At 39.6% G+C, this 27,601-nt stretch overlaps 2 protein-coding genes across 7 annotated transcripts in view; both read left to right on the plus strand.

The window, feature by feature from the left end:
• Positions 1 to 4,515: 4,515 nt before the first annotated feature.
• On the plus strand, positions 4,516 to 14,403 carry smco4 (single-pass membrane protein with coiled-coil domains 4). 4 transcript variants are annotated; one of them, XM_046388086.1, is made up of 4 exons: positions 4,516 to 4,811; positions 8,087 to 8,230; positions 8,474 to 8,621; positions 13,043 to 14,403. In XM_046388086.1, exon 4 carries the CDS (start codon positions 13,084 to 13,086, stop codon positions 13,261 to 13,263), a length of 180 nt encoding a protein of 59 aa, XP_046244042.1. In that variant the 5' UTR covers positions 4,516 to 4,811; positions 8,087 to 8,230; positions 8,474 to 8,621; positions 13,043 to 13,083; the 3' UTR covers positions 13,264 to 14,403. The 4 variants fall into 4 exon arrangements, with proteins under 4 accessions (XP_046244042.1, XP_046244041.1, XP_046244040.1 ...); XM_046388085.1 differs by lacking the exons at positions 8,087 to 8,230; positions 8,474 to 8,621 and having other exon boundaries at positions 4,539 to 4,806; XM_046388084.1 differs by lacking the exons at positions 8,087 to 8,230; positions 8,474 to 8,621 and having other exon boundaries at positions 4,570 to 4,811.
• A 2,167-nt stretch (positions 14,404 to 16,570) lies between these two features.
• Positions 16,571 to 27,601, plus strand: part of nf1a (neurofibromin 1a) — a 109,308-nt gene continuing 98,277 nt past the window's right edge. For all 3 annotated transcript variants that reach the window (XM_046388066.1, XM_046388068.1, XM_046388067.1), the window contains exons 1-3: positions 16,571 to 16,975; positions 23,795 to 23,938; positions 25,450 to 25,533. In XM_046388066.1, the coding sequence (XP_046244022.1) occupies positions 16,916 to 16,975; positions 23,795 to 23,938; positions 25,450 to 25,533 (288 nt within the window). In that variant the 5' untranslated portion in view covers positions 16,571 to 16,915. The remainder of the gene's footprint in view (positions 16,976 to 23,794; positions 23,939 to 25,449; positions 25,534 to 27,601) is intronic.

Below are 27,601 nucleotides of genomic sequence, written 5' to 3' on the forward strand. Positions count from 1 at the left end.
GACCGGTTGGGTTGAGAGAGAAGGAGGGAGAGAGAGAGAGAGCAGGAGAGCGAGAGAGAGAGCAAGGGAGAGAGGCAGAGGGAAGGAGCACACAAGCAGAGATGCATAGCAGCAGTAATAATGTCAGAAGTATTGGAATGTAGATAATGATAATGACATTGAAGTATACAGAAGGTATTATGGTGATTTTGATAACAATAGTAGTAACAATAATGGTAGTAGCTGTACAGAGTCGTAATAGATTTAAATCAGATTATGACTAAACAGTAGTAATTGCAGTAGGTTTTGAGCAGGACGACAGCAGGACCGCAGCAGGAGGTCCAGTCATGATCGCTAGGAATCTGCGGGACAAGAAAGCACAGGGACTCCAGGGAAGAAGTTGAGTTAGTAATATGCATTAATGGGACATGAATGTGTGCAGAAGGAGAGGGAGAGGAAGAAAGAGCTCAGTGCGTCATGGGAGGGCCCCCGGCAGTCTAAGCCTATAGCAGCATAACTAGGGGCCGGCCTAGGCCAGCCCTAAGTATAAGCTTTATCAAAGAGGAAAGTTTTTAGTCTACTCTTAAATATAGAGAGGGTGTCCGCCTCCCGGACCGAAACCAGAAGATGGTTCCACAGTAGAGGAGCTTGATAACTAAAGGCTCTGGTTCCCAATCTACTTTTGAGGACTCTAGGAACCACAAGTGGCCCTGCATTTTGGGAACGCAAAGTTCTGGTGGGATAATAGGGTACTATTAACTCTTTAAGATAGGGTGGTGCCTGACCGTTCAGGGCTTTATAAGTGAGGAGGAGAATTTTAAAATCTATCCTGAATTTTACAGGTAGCCAATGTAGAGAAGCCAGAACAGGAGAAATATGGTCTCTCATGCTGGTTCTTGTCAGTAGTTGTGCTGCAGCGTTCTGGATTAGCTGAAGAGTCTTTATGGATTTACTGGGGCAGCCTGATAGAAGGGAGTTACAGTAATCCAGTCTAGAGGTAATGAATGCATGGACTAATTTTTCTGCATCTTTCTGACTCAGGATGTGCCTAATCTTTGCAATATTGCGGAGGTGAAAGAATGCAGTCTTTGAAATATTTGCTATGTGCGAGTTAAAGGACATGTCCTGGTCAAAGATAACTCCTAAATTTCTTACATTGGAGCTTGAGGCCACGGCTAAGCCATCTATCAATGCAATATCACTGCATAATTTATTTCTAAGGTGTTCGGGGCCCAGAACAATAACTTCAGTTTTGTCTGAATTTAGAAGTAGGAAGTTGCTGGTCATCCAGGTTTTTATGTCTTTAAGACATGCCTGAAGCTTGACTAGCTGATTTGTTTCATCTGGTTTCATTGATAAGTACAATTGTGTGTCATCCGCATAACAATGAAAATGTATGGAGTGTTTCCTAATAATATCACCAATGGGGAGCATATACAGGCTGAATAATATTGGCCCAAGGACAGAGCCTTGGGGAACTCCATGACTAACCTTTGTGAGTGTGGATGATTTATCATTAACATGAACAAACTGAAATCGATCTGATAAATACGACTGAAACCAGCTTAATGCAGTTCCTTTGATGCCAATTAGGTGTTCCAATCTGTGCAGTAATATAGAGTGGTCAATGGTGTCAAATGCAGCACTAAGGTCTAACAGTACAAGGACAGAGATAAATCCCTTGTCTGATGCCAGGAGGAGGTCATTTGTGACTTTGACCAATGCTGTTTCTGTGCTATGATGAGCTCTAAAACCAGATTGAAAAGTTTCAAATAAGTTATTATTTTGAAGAAAGTCGTATAACTGATTGGCGACTGTTCTTTCAAGGATCTTGGAAAGAAATGGAAGATTAGATATTGGTCTATAGTTGCTTAAAACCTCTGGATCAAGTGTGTGTTTTTTAAGGAGAGGTTTGACTACAGCTATTTTAAAGGACTGGGGTACATAGCCTGTTATCAGGGACAGATTGATCATGTCTAATAGACAGGTGCTAAGTAAGGGTAAAGCTTCTTTGAGAAGTTTGGTAGGGATGGGGTCTAAGAGGCATGTTGTTGGCTTGGATGAATATACGAGTGAGTATAGCTGATGGGGATCAATAGGTGAGAAGCAGTCAAGATGATTATCTGTTTCTATTGTTGGTTCTAAGACACTCGTGTTTGATGTTACATCAGGATCAGCTGAGCTCAGTAGGTGCTGAATTTTGTCTCTAATGATTAAGATCTTGTTGTTAAAAAAGGTTATAAAGTCATTGCTGCTAAGGGTCACAGGGATACAAGGCTCGATAGCACTATGGCTCTCTGTCAGCCTGGCTACAGTGCTGAAGAGAAACCTGGGATTATGCTTGTTATCCTCAATTAATTTTGAGTAATAGGCTGCTCTGGCAGTCCGTAGGGCCTTCCTATATAATCTAAGACTGTCTTGCCACATTGAGCGAGACTCAATAAGTTTGGAGGAATGCCATTTCCTCTCAAGTTTTTGCACATTTTGCTTTAATTTGCGAACCTCTGTATTATACCAGGGTGCAAGTTTCTTTTGCTTTATGAGTTTCTTTTTTAGCGGAGCAACAGAGTCTAAAGTTGTCCTTAGTAAACTTGCAGCACTGTTCACAAAATGGTCGATTTCAGAGGGATTATTGTATTGTTCACTCGTATGGCGACATGATACTGAAGTTAATGACAATAGAACTGTTTCTTTAAATTTAGCCACAGCACTATCAGACAGGTATCTAGTGTAGGAGTTTTTTCTTGGTGGTATGAAATCAAATAATATAAACTCAAAAGTTATTAAACAATGGTCAGACAGAAGAGGATTTTGTTCAGAGACAGTTAAATGTTCTACATCTATACCATATGTCAGAACAAGGTCAAGAGTGTGATTGAAGCAATGAGTGGGTTCATGTACACACTGACAGAAGCCGATTGAATCCAAGAGAGAGATAAATGCTGCGCGAAGGCTATCATTACTATTATGATGACCCCTAGACTGTCCATCCTCCAACTCTTTTTTCACTTTGTTCATGAGAGGCAATGGGACATGTCGTGGCATTTTAAGAGAAAATGGCTCGGCATCAGGTTTGAGTTAGATGGTATAGGGCTTCTGAAACAGCCTAAGTCCATCACAGAGTTTTGGATGTGTTTCATTGTCACTAGGTCCATGGTGTCAACTCTGGCTATTAGTGTGAGTCTCACTGAAGCTGGTCTGCTCAATAGGGCCACATGTAGATGTTTCACTACATAGACTGTCTTGGCTGTAACATCAGCCCTAGAATAAATGTTACTTTACTGTCTTTTACATTAATTTCAGCCACCCATGGCTCTTCACCAGAATCCCCTTCTCCAAGAAACAGTCCATCCATTTCTCAGTAACCTCATTCACTGTGCTTTTTGACCAATAATGTCTTCTTTTATCACAGTCGTGGTATTCTGTATTCTCAGCAGGGCACAGACATGCTGGGTGAGAGGATGATTTACCGCATTTGGGGAATGCTTTGTTTTCTGCTTTTCTTTGTACTGTTTCTTAACTTTTTGTTATTCCAATGTCCGTTCATTGGCTTTATGCTTGTGTTGCTTTCCTCTTTAAACATGTATCCAAAGCTGCTGTACCAGCACTCATCGCTCCCCTCAAATCAGTCTGTTTTCACTTTATTTCCTCTGTAGGCAGTCATCAGCTATTGTGATGAGGTGAGGTCTTTATGAAGCTGCATTCTCTTCGGCAGTGATGACTATCTAAGACCTACCACTATTCTGTCCTTCAAAAGTTCATTGTGCCATCCTCCATACTCACAGTTTTCTGCCAGTGCATAAATTGAGATGATGTGATGAGAGAGTCTACTGTCTCTGTGGGCTGCTGCACTCTCTTGTGAAACTTTTGCCACTTAATTAAAGAATGTGGTCAATACCTGCTCTAATTGGAGTGTGTCATGAGTTAACTTTTGTTGTGAATTTGTGCTATAAATAAACTGAATTGAATTGTATATCACATTTTTTCCTTGGAACAAAATATGTGTCAAATCTTTTGACTGCAGCATATTGCTGGCACTGCTCACTCGTTAACTGAAGCCCCTGTAGGACATTGTCAGTCTTGTCTCCTATGCAGTAAACGAGCATATTCACTTGACTGGTGTAAACTGTGCTTAAGAAGTAATTAAAAAATAAATAAGTAAGTGGAAAAGCCCCGGAATAGTCAAGCAGGTGCAAGATAAATCAAAAATGAGGCCTGTGGAATGTCCTCAACTAATCCAGGGCAAGGAGATGAGCTAATGGTGTAAAAAGTGCTCATCTGACCCAGGTCCAGACCCTAAGGTAGAAGGTGAAGCCTCCAGCCATTTTATTCAGAGCCCTTACTTACTATATTGTGAACGCTTCTCCTTTTTTGTTGACATTAAAGTCTTTGCTGCTCAGAATCCTGTCTCCTGTTGATGATTCTACTGGACTGTTAGACACAGCTAAAATTTAGAATTTAATGTTTTGTGGCCTTGAGCCTCGGCTCTGAGTATACATGACACTATGTGACCTGGGTTTAGAAAATGGCTCTACAAACAAAGATGATGATTAAGGGTCAGACGGCACGTTCTTCATGGCAACGCCCCCATCTGGCGTTTTATTTTGGAAGGTATGGCCGGAAAGTTCCTTGTTGTCCTGCTGGCAAACTTGTCAGCTTAACTTCACAAGTCTCCACTGACTGCCACGTCGAGCTACTTGAGGAACACAGTAGGCTTTTTAACTTACTGTATTTTGTGCTCCAATAAACCTGACGTCTAGGACTCTGGGAGAAACACTGGAAGAGCCTGCTTCAACAAGTTCGTCAACGTGGAACTGCTCTCACTCTGTAAGGTGACTGTCAATGCCAGTCTTTTTGAATCGTCAGCAGTATTTTGCCAGTGTTGTAGATCACATTTCTTAAAGTTAGTACATGTTAAGTGGCGCCAGGAGCAACCGGATACAGGACTGTTCACCACCTTCCTCAACAGCTTACTGTAACGCAGAGAGAAAATGAAACGCCATGTATTTAATTTACTAACCTGTGCAAGTTGTACGCCATCTTATTTAGCTAGCTAGCTGACGTAACGTTACCCAACACAGTCACCTGGTAAGGACACTTCGTTTTGTGTAGTCGTAACGTTACTCATGTCACTGTGTGTTAAGTTACCCCTCCTGGGCCGCGGTATTCATTAGTAAAAGCTCGTCCAGCTTGAAAATCAAAGTTTGTACGGTTTACTGGACTAGAGAAAAGTATATTTGACTTTTCAAAAACTAAACAAAACAACAATAAAAACAAACAAAAACTTTTCAGGCGTCTGAAGTCAGACGATGCATAAAACAGATTTTTTTACACGGGTTCGGTAAATGTGTACGTATTATTAATCTTATAGTGATTGCTAGAGTTTTTCATGTCTTCTTTCTATTCATTCCAAATGTTAAATTATCCCACTCCTGAAACGTGGAGGAAGTGGATGGTGCAGCAGCCTGGATTCAAAGTTGTGACATTGTGCTTATGGTTTTGAATATCCTAGTGTGTGGTTCTATGAAGATTAATGAATATTTGATTTTGAGTATGGCCTCTTTAAAGGCAGTACATACTGGTCGTCATAATTGTGGTAGATAAATTGACTGTTGATATTAGTCAGGTAGTTTGAACAATTTTATCAGTGATCATATGCAAGACTGAAAAACTCATTAACAAAGACAAGTGGAACTTTCATGTAGCCTCACACATAAAGACACCACACACTTAATCCTGCTTATGCATGCTCTATCCTCTGATTACTTTCCATACAAGTCTGAAGCAGCTGCTAGTGTTAATGAGCCCACTTGATAGTAGTTTAACAACTCACAGTTGAGCAGGTTCACACTACTAACACTGTTGTTGACCATACAATGTTGAGTTTTGTGTTACACTTACATTACCTGTCAATATTTGCAGAGGAGGTGGTATTTAGATAGAGCTGTATATTACACAGTGCTTTTGTTGAAATGTGTAATACAGAGAATAAAAACTTGCTGCAGATGTACTGAAAACTGGCAAAAAATTATTCATGGCTAGTATGTATAAAGATGCTGTTTGTGGTATTAAGTGTGACAGCATTCTTAGAGGGGTGAAAATTTTCTTGTATACTTAATATTCAAAGTGTCATGCATGTCTGAACTCTAAAATAGTTGCAGAAAGCTGAAGAGATCTCCTCAATCTGTTAAGACTGCAAGAGGCAGCAGCATTAAACTTACATGATGAGGAATTGATCAGAGGTACATGATCTATCCCAAAAGCCACTAGTCCTAGACAACATGAAAAAGTTAATGACGACCATTTAAATGATGGATTCAATGTGAATGCAGTTCAGTGGGGTTGAGGTTGGGCTCTTTGCGGGCCAATCAAGTTCTTTCACACCAAACTCATCCAACCATGTCTTTATGGACATTGCTTTGTGCACTGGGGCCCCAGTCATGGTGGAAAAGGAAAGGGCTGAAGCATAAAGATTACCCTTCACTGGAAGTAAGGGACCCAACCCAGTCTGTGAAAAACAGCCCCATACTAATACTGTTGTGTATATAGTGTACATAAGGCTGTCAGTTTTCTTACAGAAGTTCTTATAGAAATGTTTCATTTTCAAAATGACTGCTGACTTCTTAGTTATGCTTGGGGGCATTTTCTGTGCTCTGTGGAGATTAACTCAAAACTTCAAAGTCTGTTAGTCAAACTCTAATCCCCAGTTGGTTTAGAAATACCACAGATATTATCCATCAGTATCCATCAGAAATACAGGCACAGCTAGGTGGAGGCATTCAGTTTCAGTTTTTATTTATTTATCAGGGACAATGCACTGAACATAGAGAACATGTAGTACAGTTGATGTTTTGCACATAGAATATAGCGTTTAGCTAATTCACAACTCCAGTTCCTGGTTGTGCTTTTAAAGCAAAGTAAAATCAATATACATTGAAAATGTACAATCTAAATGAATTTACAATATATAGAAAAATGGGTATCTAATGATCATTATCAAAAATGGATCGTTATCATATTCCAAGTACAATGTACCCTTAAGCATTCTAGAAACAGACAAGACCATACTCATATTAGAGGTGGGTACAATCTTGCATTGTGTACCAGGAGAGAGCAGCACATATGGAGTATATTATGTTGCATTTCCACCGAGCAGTACAGTATGCAGTTATTTTTTGTTTCCATTATGAAAAGTTGTGAAGCGTACCAAAATAAGTACGGTACTAATATGGTACAGGTTTTTGACACCCTTCTGTTGGAGTACAAAGTACGATGGTGTGGTATGATATGGTTTTGCCTCACCCACTCCCGTCCATTGTTTGGTTGATAGGGAGGTGTCACTTCTGTGCGACAACGTTATAATACAATATAAGTACAAAAGGTGGCATTTTTAAATGCTCCACAAGTAGGCCACAGTCTGTTCGCGAAACAAGAAGATGTCCCGAAACTTCGTTCTGTGGTCGACCCAGGAGGTCCAGACCTTCCTGTGCATCATCTGAGAAGAGGCTGTGCAGTGGAAGCTGGATGGATCAGTGATAAATGGGAAGGTGTTTCAGCTTGTTGCCAAAAGGTTGGCCACTGAAAGTTTCCAGCGGACGTCCAAACAGTGCCACATTAAACTCCAAAAGCTTAGGAGCAAGTATTGCAAGGTGAAAGACCACAATAGCTGAACTGGTGGTAAGAGGAAGACCTTGCAATAGTTTAATGTGATGGACGCCATCTACAGGCACAGTCGGCAAGCATGGAAAGGGAATCAGGGCTCGATTCGGCTCCCTCTCTCCTGGACACGATAATGGAGTCTGGAGGTAAGTTTGTGTTGTTGCTAAAGTGTTGGCGTTAGCTTTGTACTCTGCTTGTTACTGTCTTATTATTGACTTAGTCACTTGTGAAATAATCATGCAAAGCTCACAGAAAAGTCCACGATCAATGTACAACTTCAGACCAAGTCTATGTTACTATCCAGTTCAATGTTGTTTTCAGGCTGAGACTAGCAAAACATTCGCTTAACTAGCCACTCACTTTGTGGTACCATTTACTTTGTGTATTTATTTTGAATGTTGGTGTTGTAGTTTGTGTAATTAACATATGATTTGTGTAACTTTTACAGTAGAAGATCCTAACTTCTCCGTGTCTGGACCCAATGGTGAGGGGAAGGCCAGCCCTGACTTCCTTGAGAGCACGGTCTTGCTGGGTAGATCATCTACTCTGACACCAGCAGAACCGCCACTATCAACATCAAGCGTGCCCATCGGTAAGACATAAAATACAGAGCGAAAAGCTTTGTTTTGCTATTACGGTACTATTACTATTCATTGATTGTTTTGGTCTTTCCAGGTTTTGTTCGATAGTAACGCAGCACAATTAACAATAGAACAATTCTATTTTGCTACTGTAGATGTCTCCTTTCTCACAGTATATCTGCATGACAGTACGTTAGTTACCTTACAAAATGCCTCACTAAACATATAATGTTCCTGTCTGTTGTGCATTTTAGGCAAGAGCAAAGGGTGTAGTCACTTGGCAGCACCAGGAGGAGGCTCAACTTCAGTCAAGCCTTTCTCTGCACACTCCAGCTGGTACAGGTGTTGGATGTGCCACCATCCATCCAGTAGTGCTTTGGACAGCACAGGACAATGTATCATGTATGTATGAACACTTGTTTTTGCACTGTTTTTTTTTTTTTTGCACAGTATGGCTGCTCTTTATACTGTTTGGCATTATTAGGCTGGGAATATTTCCCAATTGCTGCTTGTTTGCTGACTGTTTGCACACTCTGTTATTTGCACTGTTTGTTTATTCTAATTAAAGTACTTTTCCCATTACCACATTTGTGTTTTCCATATTTTCTGTAGTGAATAAAATTGCCAGCTAAGATGTGAAGGTTACAGCTGTAGTTACAGCTTTTAGTCTGTTTCCAGTGGAGGAAAAAGGTGAAACCAGCCATTCCTGTATATACACCCCAAAACAGTCCCTTTCCATCCACAACTCTTTGAAGAATGATAGAATGCCAGCCTTTTCTGTTGAAATAGTCACAGTGGTACAGCTATGGGGCTATAATGTGTATGTGTGACACATCAATGGTACCAACATATTGTGCAAGTCCCCACCTGCCCCCACTTGCCTTGTCTTGGAAGCTTCTCCCAGTCAGGAAAACAGATCTGCTGGGACCAACAATGTGGAGGCAACCTTGCAGAATTCTTGCACGTACTGACACACTGTCGTTTTGCTGACCCCTGAGAGATGTCCAGTGTTTCTGTGTTTTAACTGTTGGTTGCCAGCTTCCACGTTGCAACACTCTGAAGTTTGTGTCCTGCTTCTCCATCACTGGACGCAGCTCGGCACAAACGTACAGAATGTTTCTTCAGACATCCTGAAGTTGTGCTCCCACTGTGTGTGTGTGTGTGTGTGTGTGTGAGAGAGAGAGAGAATGAATCCTGGATCTGTCACATCCCACCACTCATTGGCCCGACTGAAAGCCTGGACGGTTGGTCTGTGCCGCTAATTTAGTAACAGGTGAATTATTTGGAAAGCACAAATAGCAAGCATTACCTAATACACCACATATTCAGGTCCTTCACTTAATTAAAAGTGCCAGTACTGGAAAAACTACTCCATAAAGTCTACATGAAATTGCTATATTAAAACCATTACATTGAACAGGGCAAACATGATGAAATGAGATATAAATAAGATGCAATGTCCTAAATACTCCATCAGAGGAGAAACAAAGGAAAAATAACTCTGCTTTCCGACCAACATGTATCTATAGACATGACTATTTGCAACATCACAAGCAGTAGTACATTCAGACATTACCCACAACTAGTAAAATTAAAATTCTGCAGTTTAGTATTGAACAGACTCTTTGCAAAAGGCTAACGATATCAAGGTGTAACCTTCAAGATATTGATTAGACTGTAGTCATTTGTCTTTTACAAAGAGAATACATCAAATAAGTTAGCTTACCTTCCTGTGCAGCAGTTTTTGTCTTGTCAGTACGTGGCTGTTCATGTCGGCCCAGGTCCTTATCATTTCACAAACTTTTTTGTGTTTTTCCGCTGTGTTTCTTCTGGTGGCCTGCAGCCTTTTCTCAAACAAAGCCTGCCTTCTTTCTAAGTAAAATATGTCAGATAAAGTTGGGTGTACAACTCATTTTCAGTTAATTGTTATTTTTGACTCTTTCCAGTTGCTTTATTTTGAGAGAAAATTGTAAAGTTAAATAATTTTTTCATGAGAGTAAAATTTTGGATTGAAGAAAAGTTTTTTGGTTTTTTTATATGCAATTATAATTCTTAGAAAGAAAATTGGAATTGCCAAAAATTGGTGTCAGTAGGTCACACCTAAAAAAAAAAAAAAAATAAAATAAAATCAAAAATCCGAATCAGTGCGCCTCTGGAGTATATATCTTGATATTTTCTGTCTTTATTATTCTTATAATACCATAGCTTGATGAGCAGGAACAGCTAAATGTATCAGTTTACTTCAAAAACTTTAGATTTTTTTTCAGGCTACAGGGCATTTTATTTACCACTTTTATATGCAGTCAAGTCTGGGTTTTGGAAAGACAGTTTTCAGTTTCAGTATCATGTCTGAATGATATTGGAATGATTATTGTCACACATGCAATAGAAACACAGTATTTGAATGAACTGCAGTATCCATGATTAAAGTATTATTTCAACCCTAAATGTTGAGTTCAGTTAGTTTATATATGTATATTTATTTGATATAGAGAGCAAATGAATAAAATGATGACCAGCACGATTGTATCATAAAGGACTGATAAAATCGGTTAATATCAGTAAGATCTGTTTCAGCTGTCATGACTGGCAGAAGGAATTTTATTCTTAATACCAGCTTAACAAGATCTCCCCTTCATCAGTCTAACTGACTAAGTACTAAGTACTTTTGTTACCTAAACCTAACCAAACAGTGACAGTGTTAACAATGTGACTGTGAAGGTCTTGTACACCTGCTACTGGTATTCTCCAACAGTCATACACTATATGGACAGAAATATTGGGACAAACCTGTTTATTATTGAATTGAGTTGTCTCAGTTAGACCCACTAGCACAGATGGATAAAATCAAGCACCTTGTCACGCAGTCTGCATTTATGATCATTTTTGAAAACAATGAGTCATTCTGAAGAGCCCAGTGAATTCAAGCATAGTACTGTGATGGGATGCCACTGTTGCAGTGAGTTAGTTCGGGAAATTTCATCCCTGCTAAATTATGTCACAGTCAACTGTAAGTGGTATCGTTGGAAAGTGGAAGGGTTTAGGAACAATAGCAACTCAGCCATGAAGTGGAAGACCACGTAAGGGCACAAAGTGGGGTCACAGAGTGCATGGTGTGTAAAAGTCACCAATGCTCTGCAGATTCTAAGAATTCCACTGGCATTAATATCAGTACAAAAAACTGTGGCGGGAGCTTCATTTAGTGGGTTTCAATGGCCAAGCAAGTGTATTCTGTGGAGTGACGAATCATGCTTCTCTGTTTATCAGGAGAATGTTGCCTAATTGCATTGTGCCAACTGTAAAGTTTGGTGGGGGAGGACAATGGTATGGAGCTGTTTTTCAGTTACTTCCAGTGAAGGGATGCATACTAAGGCATTTTGGACTGCTATGCTATGCTTCCAACTTTGTGGCAACAGTTGGGGATTCCAGCATGACTGTGCCCCACTGCACAAAGCAAAGTCCATAAAGACATGGTTGGATTAGTTTGGTGTGGAAGAGCCCTGACCTCAACCCCATGGAACAGCTTTGGGATGAACTGGAACAGAGATGGTGAGCCAGGCCTTTTCGTCCACCATTAGTGCTTGGCCTCACAAATGCTCTTCTGCATGAATGGGCAGAAATTCCCACAGACACTCCAAAACCTTGTGGAAAGCCTTCCCAAAAGAGTGGAAGATAAGAGATAAGATGACAATGTATTGATCCCCAAGGGGAATTTTAGTTTTTATAGCAGCCAACAGGAAGAATGTCTGGTGAAACTGAATTGAATTGAATTGGTGGTGTACAATATACATAATATGCAATCGTGATAAAGAGGGATGGTAGATGTCGGAGTATTGCATTGTGGGGGGGAAAGTATTGCACAGGCTGGAAAATAAAGTATCTGATATTTTGTTTCGTAGTGCAAACATGAAGACTAAATAAATAATGAGCTGTAGATATTGTCCTGAGGATGTAGGTAATCCTGTAGGGGTGGAAGAATCACAGCAGTAGTCCTAGGATACACTTCAAGTCAACACAGTCCTTAACCACCTTCCTGTATTCCAGTCCAACTGTATCATTAGAGAAGCTCTTGATATGACAGCTGCTTGTGTTTAAGTGAAAGTCCAACGTGTACAGGGTAAACAGAAAGGGAGAGAGCACTGTCCCCTGTGCTGCAGACCACGTCATCAGACACACAGCCATGAAACCACTGTTGGTGAGGTAGTCGATGGTCCAAGCAGTCAGCTGGCTGTCCACCTCCGCTCCCTCTAGCTTCCCCTTGAGCAGCGATGGCTGTATGATGTCAAAGGCACTTGAGAAGTCAAAAAATATAACTCTCACAGTGCCTCCGGGCTAATCAAAGTGCAGGAGGGATCTGTGCTGCAAGTAGATGACAGGGTCATCTACCCCAATGCCTGGTCAGTAGGCAAATTGCAGGGGGTCCAGCTGTTATAGCTCCAAAGCTGGGTCATTAAAGGGCCATTAAAGTCACTGATGATGTAATGGCCAGGTATCTTAATACTTTTTTCTATTTGTCCATTTAGCATATTTTTGGAGTCATTCGTTGGCAATTGAGTTATTCATACTTTAAGTACGAGGGTGTGTTGCAGCATAATAAGAGTACACCACCTTTTGTTTTCTCCTGATAACAAGTTGATTATGCTGTTATCTCAAAAAGAGACCTCATTTTATTGAGGTACTAAAGTAACCAATGCCTGAAATCAAGATAATAGCTTTAAAAAGAAGGCAAACAGGTCGTTCTCAACTTCTTTTGTGAACTTTTCTCTTATTTTAATAATAATAATTACAGCTGACTCATTATCTTATGTTTATGTTTCTGTCAGGTTCCTGTGAGCACATTGAAGACAGTGGTCATAGAAACATCATGAGGCAGCTCAAAGGAAAACCCAAGAAAGAAACATCCAAGGACAAAAAGGAACGCAAGCAGGCCATGCAGGAAGCCCGACAGCAGGTGGCCACCATAGTATTGCCTACACTGGCTGTAGTGGTACTGCTCATCGTTGTCTTTGTCTATGTGGCCACTAGGCCCGGTGCAATTGAGTAGACATTTAAGTTCTACTAAAAGGACATGAAGTCCCAAGCTAACTGGGGTTTCACAAACTGACAATGACTGAACCCAAAGAATTACCCCCATCATGAGACAACCAGCCTTCTCTCCAGTGGCTGGCCTTGTGTTAGCCTTAATAAAAGCCTTCTCCAAAGTGTGTTTCTTTGCTTTAAGCAGGATTCAAGCTACAGAAAGGAGAAATCAAACTAAGCGGATAAACAGCTGCTCCTTTGTGCCTTCAGATTAATGAAGATGACATCCATTTAATCCTGTTCATTTTAGAGCAGCAGATGGATTCATGTTGGTGTCTTACAAATGGTGCAATATCATATACCAAAGGACAGATTGCCAAGTTTTCCAGAGGTGTTAAAGGTATGATATGCAGGAACTTACGAGAAAAATATCTTCAGCCACAAATTCCATGTGAGCCTTGGTATGACCCACTAGGAGTGTGTGTCAGTGTTTGTAACTGCGGAGACCCTGCCCTCTATCTGTATTTTCTTATTTTGTCATTATTTTGCTGTGTTGGAGACATTACTGAGCAATGCTTTTTGGAGAAATATAGTTGATTGTTTAGTCTCATTTTCAGGTCATCTGATATTTTTTTTTTCCTGCCGATTTGATGACCTGGGGACTTACTTTCTTCAGAACCTCTTAATGGTGTGTTTACAAACAGTAACCAACAATTGCTGCATATTATTCCTTTAAAAATTAATGGACAATAGTTTTCCTATTGTGACTCAGTGCTAAATATTTGATATCAATGCAACTTGAGCCTGGTTTCAAACATGTACCACTCATTGAAGAGCACTCACACCTATTTTTATAAATATGTTTGGAAAATATTTTTGGCAAAAAGAAGGATTTAATTTTCCCCTGCCTTTGAGAACAGCTGAATGCAATGCAGAAATATCTTAGTGAATATTGAATTTCAATTGCAGAATATGTTATTTGAAGTTCACAATGCTCACATAGACCTGAATTTCATACCGTGTGAATGTTCTCCTGTTTGTTTCCATCAAGTAATAGACAACCATACCTTTGAGTCACTCCTGACATCTGTGCAGGTGAAATAAGGTGCCTTAACTGATTTGCAACTGTATAATCTCAGTTCAATAAAAATGATCTTTTCAATAATTTTGAGTCTTGCAGTGTTTTAATATTATTGATTTATGCAGCAATTGTATCAAGGTGCAGGCATCAGTGGTGGTGATGGTGCCGTTGGTATGGCTAGCATTAGCTAGTATCAGATGTGTTAAGGTCTCGCACACTGTAACTTGACAAATATGCATATTAACTATTAGAGTGGGACAATTTATTTGCTTATTCTGCTGAGTACAGCTCCAAGCCCTTTGGTTTAAACGGAGGATGTAAACCTTTAAAAACTCTCTGAACCTTCTGAAATATAGTTTCAGTTGTAAAAAAGACTTTGCAGTTGTTAAACAGTTACATTGCCACTGTGGCTTTCATTGAACATTACAGAACAGGAGCAAATTGTTTTTGTTTTGGTTTTTTTCACACCTCTGTGTGTGTTTGTCATGGTAATGAAGGAACATGTCATCTACTACAACAGTGTGGCTTACTGATGTGATTTTAATAGTTTGGATCAAACAGTTAATAAATACATTTTGAACATTTGAAATATCAGAAAACTTAACAGAACTAATTCTGGCTGAACTGCTGGATGAATTTGAACCCATGGAATATGACTCCCATGTCCTTACTGAAACCACAGAGACTGCTTCTCCAAAGAGCTACTTATCTCATCATAATTTGTTCTGACCAGACTTAACATAGTATGTGCAAAATTCCACACAATCGGTCCCTCCTCAGGTGCACATGCAGAGCCATAGCAAGGATTTTGCATATCCTGAGGTAGGACTCAAAACTCCCTGAGGTCTGTGTATTTTCAGGCAAAGTGTGGAGAGAGAGTCTAAAAGCAATCTATGGTGACAGTTTATTTAATTTAATTTTTGCCAAAGTTAAATAGAATTCTTGACATAAACACTAGTTCAAATGAATACTTGTTGCTCTCTGTCTACTGGATGTTAAACCAGTCAACTCTATCAACTCTACAAACTGATGTTGTTGTTTTCACAGGTCATTCTGGTGCCCCCAAGTGGTTTCAATCAAGCATTCAGAAGACACTGTATTGCACGCTGTTTATAATTCATATTCTTCATATTTACTGTCCTCTAGTTTATTTTAGTGTCCAACCTCTCAATTTGAAACTTATTAATTATATTGCATCTTGAATAATTCCAGCAATGCAACAACCAAGTATGCTTGGTCATTTTGCTAAAAATCACACATAATCACACGTCACATATAATCGATGTAAAATCAACAATTGGCGACACTTCACTTAAACCAGATTTGTCAAATGACTGCTCACCATGGACACAGTTATTAAGTGTTAGAATAAATAGCAAATTGTGAGTTAGGAATGATGGAGTGGTTATGGACAAAATTCCTGTGTAATTTGTGTGAAGCTGTAGATTGCACTCTTTGTCCAGCTGTTAAAACCTTTCTCCTAGACCCAACACAAAGAACATGACTTCAAGTGGAATCAGTCATTGTCATTTACTTCACCTTTGGTGCTTTCGTAACGCCATGCGAAGTGTGAGATTTTTTGTCGTTCAACCAATATATTTATGTATATACATATATATATATTTATGTGATATAATATATATGTATGTGTGTGTGTGTGTGTGTATGTACATATACATATATATCACATAAATATATATATATATATATATATATATACACATATATATGTGTGTGTGTGTATACATATATAAATATATTATTGGTTGAATATGTATATGTATATATATAGCGTTAGCGCACACACACTTGCTGGTGTAATTGCTAGCGTAAAGTCACCAAAGATAAATTTATAGCACTAAAAAACATTCTGATAGGCCTGATCACACTTGACGCATGCGCTCTAACCGTAGAGCCAATTTGCCATAGTTCTCCACATTAGTAGCGGAAGTCAGAAAATCGTACTTCAAAATAAAACATCAACTTAAAACAACATAATAAAAACGTTTGTAGTTGGTTGAATAGAACGTCGAAACAAGTACAAGTTGATCGTGAACTTCCGTGAATGCGGAAGTTTTAACTCCCACGTCACAATTTTTGTAGCCTTAATGGCAGAAAAAGACTTCTCAAACTAAACAAAGGGCTAGAAATACAGAAATATTTTTATGTATTTAATTATTTTAACACGAGTTGACCATTAAGTCTTATATCAGGCAACGGGATTTCTTTGAAAGTCTCCCTTTTAAAAAGTGTAGGGTTGACCTTCCGAATATTGCTTATTTCACTTGTACGTTTGTACCCATTAATCTTCAAAGTAACATTTGTGTTACTTTGAAGATTGTCCCTGGAAGTGTCTTTTTCATTCCAGATAACTTGACCCTGGTCTCCAACAACTCCCATCAATTTCTCCGAAGAAGACTTCCGGTGGTGTGTCATGGCGGTGGCATGGTGAATCCTAGAGAAAGGGAAAAATACTCACCCCTTTCGTCCTTTCCCATCAATTTAGGACAGATTTTCATGCATAAATAAGTCTGTCAGGTCTTGCCTCATACATTGGATTTACCAGCAGAGCGTTGCGGTGTCCCTCCGCCCGGCCATGGCGGCTCACAAACCAGTGGAATGGGTCCAGGCCGTGATTACTAGATTTGATGAGCAGGTAAGATGGGTTGATTCTGTGGATGGGTGTAGCAAGCTTTGGCAGCCTTTAGGCCCCACTCCACTGGCTAACGTTACATTTACGAAAATGAGGGCTTTCTTGGAAAAATGAAATTAAGGAGCTTGTTGCCTTGAAGAATAGGTTTGCTTTTCACGTGCTCTGTATTTACTTGCCCCGGCTGCTGCAAAACACTGAAGAATGTATTTTATTTATTTTTTATTTATTTATTTTTTAAGCTAGCGCCATCCCCACGATCAATTAGCAAGATTTATGCTACATTTGTGATGGAATATGTTCGGGCCTAGCGTTAGTGGTGTAAACACAAAATAACACTCAAAGCACCATGGCAGAGTCATATTAACTTCCACAAAAGCGTCCTGTGTATCAGTTAAATTTCCCGAGCTAACGTTTTCTTTCGTGCCAGCTAGGTAGCTAACATTAGCAGGCCCAGCTATCTAATGTAAACAAATAAGGTGTGACTGGGTTCGCACGCTGCATTCATAGAGCAAATGAAGTTACTGGCATTCATCGAAACATTAGCAGTGAAAAAGTGTACCCTGCTGTCTTTGCTAGCGTGTCTTTTAACTATGGTCAACTTGCGCAAGTGATGTGACAGGTGAAGCATAAATCGCGAGGCTTTATTTTTCTTTTCGGTTTACAGTACAAATTTGTATTTATGTTCTACATGACTTTGTGTTTTGCACGTACTCATTGTAAAACTGTAAAGCTACTACTTGTTATTTTTAATTGTGATAAATCAGTGGTTTTTAGTGTTTTTAGCTCTTGTACCATCTGTTAAAAAATATATATTGTTTACAATGCTAATTTGAAGAACTTTCTGTGAAAATCCTGTTAAAGGTGAAACATTGCGTTTCGAACAAAAGATAAATATAAATATCTTCAACTCCCTGTCAGCCATTTCTGTCAGTTAGCATGGCCAAAATTAATTGTCTTTGTTGTTTGAATGGGAATTTCTGCCGTTTAAAAGTAATCTGGCTTTGTTTAATCTTTAGAAGTCTTTGGCTCTGGTGTGAGTCGCCACAGATCATGGACTGTGGTAGGGTTTAGTGGTTTAGCTTGGATTACTGCAGTTGGAAAACACCTCACTCTGTTATCAAAGAACCAGGGATTACTCAAATAACCCTACGTTACATCCACTTCTTAGTTATTGCTACTCTAATTCTTAAGCCTTCCAGTCAGTTTATTTGACTTTTTTTATGCTAAGCTATTTGCATCTTGTTAAGTAGGTGAACACCATCTAGTATGCTGGGTGAACTGAAGAAACTACAGCAATAACTGTGTAGTTAATATTGGAAAGGGGATGGTCATAACCCACTGACTAGAAAATATACCCTGCTTCATAGCTGTACGTTATTGAGTGTTAAGTATTTCGTTTTACTGTGATGAATGTAATTTCTGTGGAGAGAAGCTTTGTTAATGTGCATCTGTTGTTAAATGAGGGTTTGGACAATCTGTCTTCAACTGTGTGATGACCTAAGTCTTGAATTTCATCTGCATTTTGGAACGTAAAGCTCTGTAGAGCATGGGTACACCCTTTGCTGGAATTGAAAATGTGTGCAATAGTAATGCATAGGTTCAAAATATTGTGTTTTGTGATACTGTATTTATTTACGGAAAGAGTACTTATTTGTAATTAATAGTTTACAAAGATTCACCCCTATGGTATATTTTTTTGTTGTGTTTAAACCCTTGACTGCTACTAGATGGTAGTGTTGTAAATACATTTTCAGCCATTTTACTCCCTTTCTATAGCATCAAATAACTAACTAAAACCAAACTTATCAGAAGATTAAACAATTGTACATACATCAGCATGATCAGAAGTACCTAAAATGACATAAGCAATCTCTGGGAAAAATTTATTTGACGTGTGCTTTGAGTTTTTAGTTTGGCCCATGTCCCCTCTGCTAACATGGAGGGGGATGGAGCTCTCAAGTTGTCCATCATCATATACAGTTAATTTCTGTTACAGGAAGAAACAAGTACATATCTCTAGCATAAACGCGAAAAACAAAGTCCTATGAAACAATATATTTCGTTGCTTACAGTATAGCAATATACTGAATTGTGACCACTGTTTCCTGATATGTATCGTATCACTAGAGTCTTGCCAGTACAAAGTGCTAGTAACGCAATTTAAATAGTTGACAGAAAATTCTTTTTATAGGTTTCACTTGCTTTCACCTATATCTCGTGGACTTTCTTAGTGAGTGGAGTTACTCAGTTGTCATGGAGATGGTTAATTTTTCTCATGTGGCTATATTATAGAGTTCTTTCTAACTAAACCTCATCCACTGCAGAAAGCCTCAAGATGTGACTGAAAGCTTTACCAAGCAAGTTGACTTTGCAATGAGACTTTTTATTGTTAGATGAATACTTTCAAGGTCAAGAATGCATCTTCAAAACTAATGCAAATATTTTGGCAGCTGAATTACATTACATTACAACATTGCAATACAAAGAAATATACTAGAGATACTCCTGAAGACTAATTTCCTTGATGTTTACATGGGAAGTGAAAACATAGACTATTTGACCAGGCTATTAAGTAAGAAACCACTCAGAATTTAAACACAAACAAACACAATTTAATCTGTAATGTTGTTGACAAATATTCTACTTATATTATTTTAAGACCTATGTGGAAACTTTCCTGACGTTCTTCACCAACATCTAAGACATGACGGTGAACAAACATTGTAAACATTGTGTTACATATGCAAATTTTTTGTGAGTGAAGACGTGACATTTCGGTTTAAATTGTCAGTGTGTAAATTAAATGTGTGCTGTAACAGCTAAGCCTTAACTTTAAGCCAAGCTAATAATCAATGTCCTCACTATAGCACTGGTTAGCACTGGCTAGTGAAATAAAAGTCTGGTTTTTAGGTCTTGTCTTTGATGATGGAATATTTATTACTCGCTGTTCATGTTCTTCAACCTGTTACACGCAAGAATCCATAACCATTGTCCATAAGTCTCCATACACCAGTACAAAAACGCAGCTTTCACCCAGTGTAGTGCTCAAAAAACTATTTGTGCTCCTCTTTTCAGCAACACCTGTCCCTTCAGTGATAAATACTACCTGTGCAGCCATATGATACTGGTAGTCTTACAACTGAAATGGCGATCACTTGAGTGCAGTGAAGGTATCTCAAGTGATTGTAGTATAGAGACACCTTTGCCTGGAAGGTCCGTTCATTGGGTAATCAGTATTCGTGGCTGCTTTTGTACCATGAAGACAAAAAAACACTCCAAGCAACTCAGTGAAAAGGTTATTTAAAAAGTATAAGTCAGGGAATGGATGCAAAAAATAATTGCCAAGTCAATGAACATCCCCTGGAGTACAGTTAAATCCATTGTTAAGAAATGGAAGGAAGATGGCACTTGTGTCAACCTCACACACTGAGTGACTGTGCAAGAAGGACTCTAGTGAGGGAGGCCACCAAGACACCTATGACTACTCTGACAGAAGTAAAAGCTTCAGCAGCTGAGATGGGAGAGATTCTGCATACAGCTGTTGCTTGGTTCTTCACCAGTCAAAACTGTATGAGAGAAAGCCACCCTTGAAGAAAGCTGATATTAAATCTTGACTAGAGTTCGGCCAATGGCATGTGAGAGACTCTAAGGTCAAGAGGAAGAGGTTTCTTTGTTGTGATAAGACCTAATCTTTTCGGCCATCAGACTAGATGCTGTTTTTTGGGGATGCCAAGCACTGCACATCACCACAAATGCACTGCCTGCGTGGTGATGACAGCATCATGCTGTGGGGATGCTTCTCAGCAGCGGGACCTGGAAAAATTGTAAAGAGAGAAGGTAAAATGAACGCAGCAAAATATAGGGAGAACGTGGAAGATGATCTGATTCTGTCTGCAAGAGAACTACGATCCAAGGCACACAGCGAAAGCAGACAGAAATGTTTAAAGACAACAAGGGGAATGTTCACACCCAATCCCTGTGCAACCTGTGTGACAGCTTTAGCAGTTTTACAAAGAAGGATGAAGTAGTGGTGTAATTGTAGTGTTCAGATATGCAAGCCTGACTGAGGCATTTCCACGCTGCTGTGATTGTGGCCAAAGGTGCATTTAATAAATATTGACTTGAAGGGTGTCACTCATTTTATATCATATAATTTTAGTTAATTGACATTAATTTGTAGAAATTTACTTTCAATTTGACAATAAAGTGGTTTTTTTTTTTTTTTTGGTAAATTTTTGTCTAAAAAGCCAAATTATATAAATTAAGATTAAGATTCCGTTTATAAAAGCACTAAAATGGAGAAAAAAATCCACGGCGATGATTACTTTTTATGGGCACTGTACACTAATAGCTGATTACTGTTTCTGGTGCTGACTAGTGAGGGTATAAAATGTGTGCACAATGTTCCTTTTTTCCCCTTTTAAATGGCTGTCTTATGTTTTTATGAATAAGTGCAATTGCAAACAGAATTGGAGATCCAGTCAGAAGTGTGCCAAGCAAAGTGCAATGGTCAGTTCAGTTCAATTTATTTATATAGCACCAAATCACAATTTAGTTTTTAGCACAGAGAGACCCAGCAAAACCCCCATGAGCAAGCATGTGGCGACAGTGGTGAGGAAAAACTTCCTTTCAGAATGCAGAAACCTTGGAGCAGACCCCGGCTCTATGTGGGTGGCCATCTGCGTGGTGGACGGGGACGAGAACGTGCCGAGGAGAGTTAGAGGAGAAGACTATAGCAGCATCGAGCAGTAGAAATATGACCTGTAATATAAGTTTTTGTGCAGCAACATTCTGGATTAGTTGGCGAGTTCTTGGAGCAGCCTGATAACAGGGAGTTGTGATAGTCCTGGGTGGAGGTAATAAATGCATAGACTAGTTTTTCTGCATCTTTCTGGGACAGGATGTACCTAATTTTTGCAGTCCTTGAAATTTGAGCTATGTGTGAGTTGAAGGGTCAAAAATAACTCCCAGATTTCGTATGGTGAATCTGGATGCCTATGTAATGCCATCCAGGGCTGCTGTATCATTGCTGTATCAGAAATACCTTTTTGACAATCCTATACCTGTGACAGAATCTGTGCTGACCTCCATTCCACTTATGGACAATACGTATGTCAGTTCTGAAAACCGTGCTCGGAAAAATATTGAGCATTTGGATCATAGGTGAGCAGCAGTGTCAAGTTTTTTGCCTGTATCTATATGTAATGGTGCAGTGGTTAGCACTGACCCTGATGGATAAAGCGGTATGGAAAATAGATGGATGCACTGGTTCAAACAGGGACATGGTCTGTTTTATGTTATGTATTATGACCTCGTGATAGAACCATGGGGATACATAGAGATTTGAAATAGGAATCCAAATTTTAGGCCTGATACTATTAATTATTGGTGAAAGTGAAGCAGATTAGTTTTGAGTTTTAGATTTACTGTTTTGTCATCACAAAATAATAACTAATATGTTTTATTTATTTTCACATCCTGTAGTTATCAACATTTTCCAACAGGTCAAACAAAACTGACAAATGATTAATCAAAAAAATAAAATAATAATAAAAATTTTGTTCTGTGCCTGATAATGCTTAGCAGACCATAATGCTTGAAGATATCTTCGCTTGGCATTTTGATCAGCTATGTGATGATTGCGTCCTTGATGGAAAAAGTGTCATTGTCTTACAAAATTGTTGCCGCTGTGCATAACAGTGAAGAGAGTTTATGAGCAGTTAATAAATGAAATAAAATATGAGATATTTTTGAGAGGTCAGGCTTAACGTCACTCACACAGGCAAATTTGACATTCAAGACATAAGAAAAAAGAAACAACATAGACTTGAAGGGATACGTGAATAGATGAGATGAAAAGGAATGTGTGTGATAAGTTGACTTGTCATTTCAATAACACCATTGTTCTTTGAGTCACTTGCAATGTACACTGATCAGTCACAACATTAACTGACAGGTGAATACCATTAATCTGTTTGCAATGCAGTATTCTGTGGGGAAATCTTGGATTCTGGTAATCATGTGGATGTCCTTTCACACACATACAGAAATTGAAAATACACCTAGAGGTCCTGAATCCCTTCCACTGACAGGTCAGAGCCATTTTGGCAGCACAAGGGCACCTACATGATATCAAGCAGGTGGTTTTAATGCTGAATGGAGGAGCACAAATAGTTTCTTGAGTGCTACATTGTTTTTGTACTGGTGAAATGTTGGCTGTATGTGGATTTATGGACAATGGTTATGGATACCTGTATGTAACATGTTGAAGGTGAGCAGTAAATAGACAGGCAAGAAGTAGAAATTGGACTCTTTTACTGAACTCTGTTAAGCAGTGCTAAGGGGAGCAGTCAATTATAGACTTTGCCAGACTTTCAGTGTCTTTAAGTTTATGCTTAGCTGCTACTGTACACATTTAAATTACATTCTGACATAAATTGCACTGAAGCACCAGGTCGTCATAGTCAAATGTGGCTTTAGCAAAAGTCACGCATCCTTTAGTAATGTTAACAATGCTGGTGTTGTGTTTTGTCTAAGATGTTATTGAAGAATGTGACTTTTTTTTTTTTCTTGTCATTTAACCTCACATATTAAATTGTGCTCAATTCTGACTCCTCTCAGGGACATTAGTTGCTACAAACATCCCTAATTCAGTATGATTTGAAAATGGATGCTACAACATGGGATGAGTGCAGCATAATAAAAGTAACAATGCTGACACTGAACTCAAACACAGTATACTATTCTGTAAGGTTGAGTTGACTTCACAGCTTTGTAATTCCATGAGCTCAACAGTATGTTGACTTGATTGTCCTCTCTTAGCTTCCCATTAAGGTCGGACACCAGAACACCCACACCAAAGTCAGCACAGAGCACAACAAGGAATGTCTGATCAACATCTCCAAGTATAAGTTCTCCCTGGTCATCAGTGGCCTCACCACCATCCTCAAAAATGTCAACAACATGGTGAGTTGGAATCTTCCTCTTCTGTATGATCTGAGGGCATTGGGGCATTGGACAGATTCTGTCATTTTGTCGCTGTTGAAAGAGGTAGGTTTGTGTAATCATTCATCCCCTTCATACTGGCAATGAAGCAATACCCTCCTACCTCTAGTAGTACCGTATAGACTGCTGATATACACTTTGCACAGTTTCTCCTCAAAGGCATTTGTGGTGCTATACACGTGTTGAAACACAAAATGAGTGTGAAAATCAAAACAGATAAGTTGCATACATCATAACACCGGGCCCCTTGCTAAACTAAGTGATAAGGCTTATTTTAAGTTTCGGAATTGGTCCAGCTTCAGCTGACAGCCATGACACTGCCATAATGAATACAGCGTGATCCCCTGGAGTAACTCTCACCGACAAAGTTACGTCTACTAAAAGTACTTTTTTTCCCACCCATTTTAGAATCAGAATCAGAATCGTGTTTATTGCCATGTAAGTGAAGAGGTTCACATTACTAGGAATTTGTCTTAGTGATTGGTGCATACATAAAACATAAAAATGATTAACATATAATAATATAATAATAGAAGCAAAGAAAAAGTAGTCAGTAAGTAAAAGTAAACTAAACTAAATTAAGGCTATAAATTTACTTATATAGAATTTACAAGATATACAAATTAACAAAAGATGTGTTAGGTGGCAGTATGACCATGTGGTTCTGTGAGATAGTACATGTGTGAAGTAGTGCAAGTAAGTAAAGTAACAGTTCAAATAGTCAGCAGGTGGATTATGACAGGAGCACAGAACAGTGACTGTACTCAAGTAGGGGTTAGGTTTGAGATTGTTATTCTAGGGGTCTGGCAATCCAAAATCAAAAGAAAATCAGTTGAAGAAGAAGAATTTTTTTGCATTAATCACTCCACCACACCCAAATTTTTCCTTCCCGTCAGGTGGGGGAATGGAACCAGCGACCGATCACAAGCCGCTTCTCCAACCTCTAGGCCACAGCTGCCCCCATACTATTTTGAAAATCCATTTGAATTTCAGTCATTCTTCAAGCAAAAATGTCGAGCTTTTCTTTTCCTGCTTCTTAAATGCAAGGATTTGCTGCTTTGTTAATTCAACTTTAAAATCATTTATGATAACAATTGCAGAATCTTTGGCTTTAAGACTATTGGTTGGACAAAGAAGAATTCGGACTATGTCACTATAGGCTCTGACAGAATGTGATATATCACAATTTTTTGACATTTTATTGATATATGATTGCTTTATTTATGTGAAAATAATCAGCAATTTTGAGAATGAAATTAATTGTTGGCACTCCCAGTTAAGTTAAAGCTGCTGATAAATTGTTATATTTTCAATGAGAAAGCAGGAATCCATGTCAGGAAACAACTGACTTGACAGTTAATTGAAGTGCACGTGATCTTTAATCAGTAATATGACACTGAAATGGTAGGTATGTCAACACCAAACTCAAACTCAATGCTGAGTGGATGTTTTGACTGTGGTTGTCTTCACAGCGCATATTTGGAGAAGCTTCTGAGAAGAACCTCTACCTCTCCCAGCTTATCATCCTGGACACACTAGAGAAGTGCCTAGCTGGGGTGAGTCTTCTGTTCTGAACACCCTGCTGTCCTGATTTGGGGAAAACCAAACAGAAAAAAAAATCTTAAAAAAAAAAAGATATTTATCTCTTGTCTCTTTGAAGACCACTCATTGACAAATTCATGGCAACCGTTGTGTTGGGAGTAGGTTGTCACATCCCATCCTTGTGCATTGCAAAAACTCAAAGTCAGAAATGATTCAGTATCTCTGCTGCTGTGTTCAAGCTCATCAAGGAACAAATCTCTGTTAATGTCATTATGCTCCATTAGTCACGCTCTCATCATGTCTGGGAGGTTCCTTGATAAACCAGCAGGGCCCGATTAAATTTGCAGGCATTTGATGGGAGCCGAGCAACCAATGGGAACTGCTGTCAGCTTCCTGTATGGTTTTTTTTTTTTCATTAGTGTTCAGTCGAATGGAAACCAGATACTTTTATGTTCCTTCTGTAACTCCAGTTCTCTGAGTAGCATGAGTGAGATGTCTCACTATGGGATAGTAGTCTGGTGAGACATCTCACTCATGCTACTCTGAGAACTGGGGTTAGGGAAGTAACCTAAAATTCTCTTTGATAGCATTCATTTCGATGTCTTATTATAGGATATTGAGACTTCTTATTGCCAGGCAAGCTCATCCTGAAGACTGACCACCAGCCCTCCTCACATGGAAGTGTGAGGATGAGGCAAGTCCACTGAGGAGCCAGGACTCAGGACAACATGAACTAGTCTTGAGAATGTGACATCCAACTTATAAAACCTTGCAAATGTGGGAGGTGATGTCCAGCTAGCTGCAGCACAGATATCCTGGATGGACATCTTCCTAAACATAGCCCAAGAGGTGGTAGAATGTGCCCACAAGCCAACTGGGACCTGGAGGGCCATGTTGGAGTACCTTAAGAAGTCACCTTAAGAGGTGTTCTCAAATCTATGCCCTCTAGTGGCTCAAAAGGCTGTTTGATGAGCCGGCAGCCGTCTCCATGGACCTTTTTAAGAAGAAGAATCAGCTTATATATATTTTTAAATACACACACTGAATTCGTCTTCTGCATTTGACCCATCCTTAGTTGAACACACACATGCAACGCCCGGCAAATTACATGCAGTGAAACACACACAGGAGCAGTGGGCAGCATCAAGCGCCCGGGGAGCATATTGGGGGGTTAAGTGCCTTGCTCAAGGGCACATCAGCCAGCTAATGGAGGGGGGGCATTTTCGCATTAATCACTCCACCACAACCAATTTTTTCCTGCCCGTGGTGGGGGAATTGAACCGGTGACCCTCCGATCACAAGCCGCTTCTCTAACCTCAAATGAAACCACTCGCAGGCCGAGCTGCTCTGGGCGGGAGTGAAAAATCTGCCCATGTGCGTCCCTGTGCAGCGGAAGTGGCCATGGGCAGCTGCAATGGAGATGCTTCACTTCCCCCAGGGAAGGCATGGACGGTCGGTGAGGAGCTCCCAGACAAGATCACTATCTGCTATAAATAGTGTCCATACTGCAGCGAGATGCCAATTCAAGGCGACATGACTGCACCCCTCTCCACCCTTCAAACACCATTGTCAAGTCTGCAGATGACATCACTATGATTGGACTCATTCATAGAGGAGATGAGAGGAGAGATCCTGAAGCTGTCTGCAAACAACCTGTCCCTCAACACCAACAACACTAAGGAACTAATCATAGACCTTAGGAGACACAGAGCACAGTCCGCATCCCTTTACATTAATGGGGACAGGGGTAGAGAGAGTCTCCACTTTTAAGTTCTTGGGGGTGCAAAACTCAGAGTCATCTACTGAACAGTGAACACCTCTGCAGCAACCAAGAAGACCCAGCAGTGAGTACACTTTCTGAGAGGTCTTTGTAAGTACGATCTGAAGCAGAACATCGTGGTATCCTTCTATCGCATTGCCATAGAGTGGACTGGCACACTGAATTTTGGTGTGATATTCTTGCTGTTTGGCAGCTGACTGAAAGAAGCTGCAGAGGTTGGTAAAAATGGCAGAATCTTTAGGCTGCTCTCTGCCTTCTCTAAAGGACATCTCCAGCTCGAGCTGCCTCCACAGAGCCAGAAA

The sequence above is a fragment of the Scatophagus argus genome, chromosome 5 (genome assembly GCF_020382885.2).
Source record: "Scatophagus argus isolate fScaArg1 chromosome 5, fScaArg1.pri, whole genome shotgun sequence".
Classification (NCBI taxonomy): Eukaryota; Metazoa; Chordata; class Actinopteri; family Scatophagidae; genus Scatophagus; species Scatophagus argus.

Coding starts and splice junctions, on each gene's coding strand:
- smco4 (XM_046388086.1), top strand. CDS start 13,084: ATGAGGCAGCTCAAAGGAAAACCCAAGAAAGAAACATCCAAGGACAAA.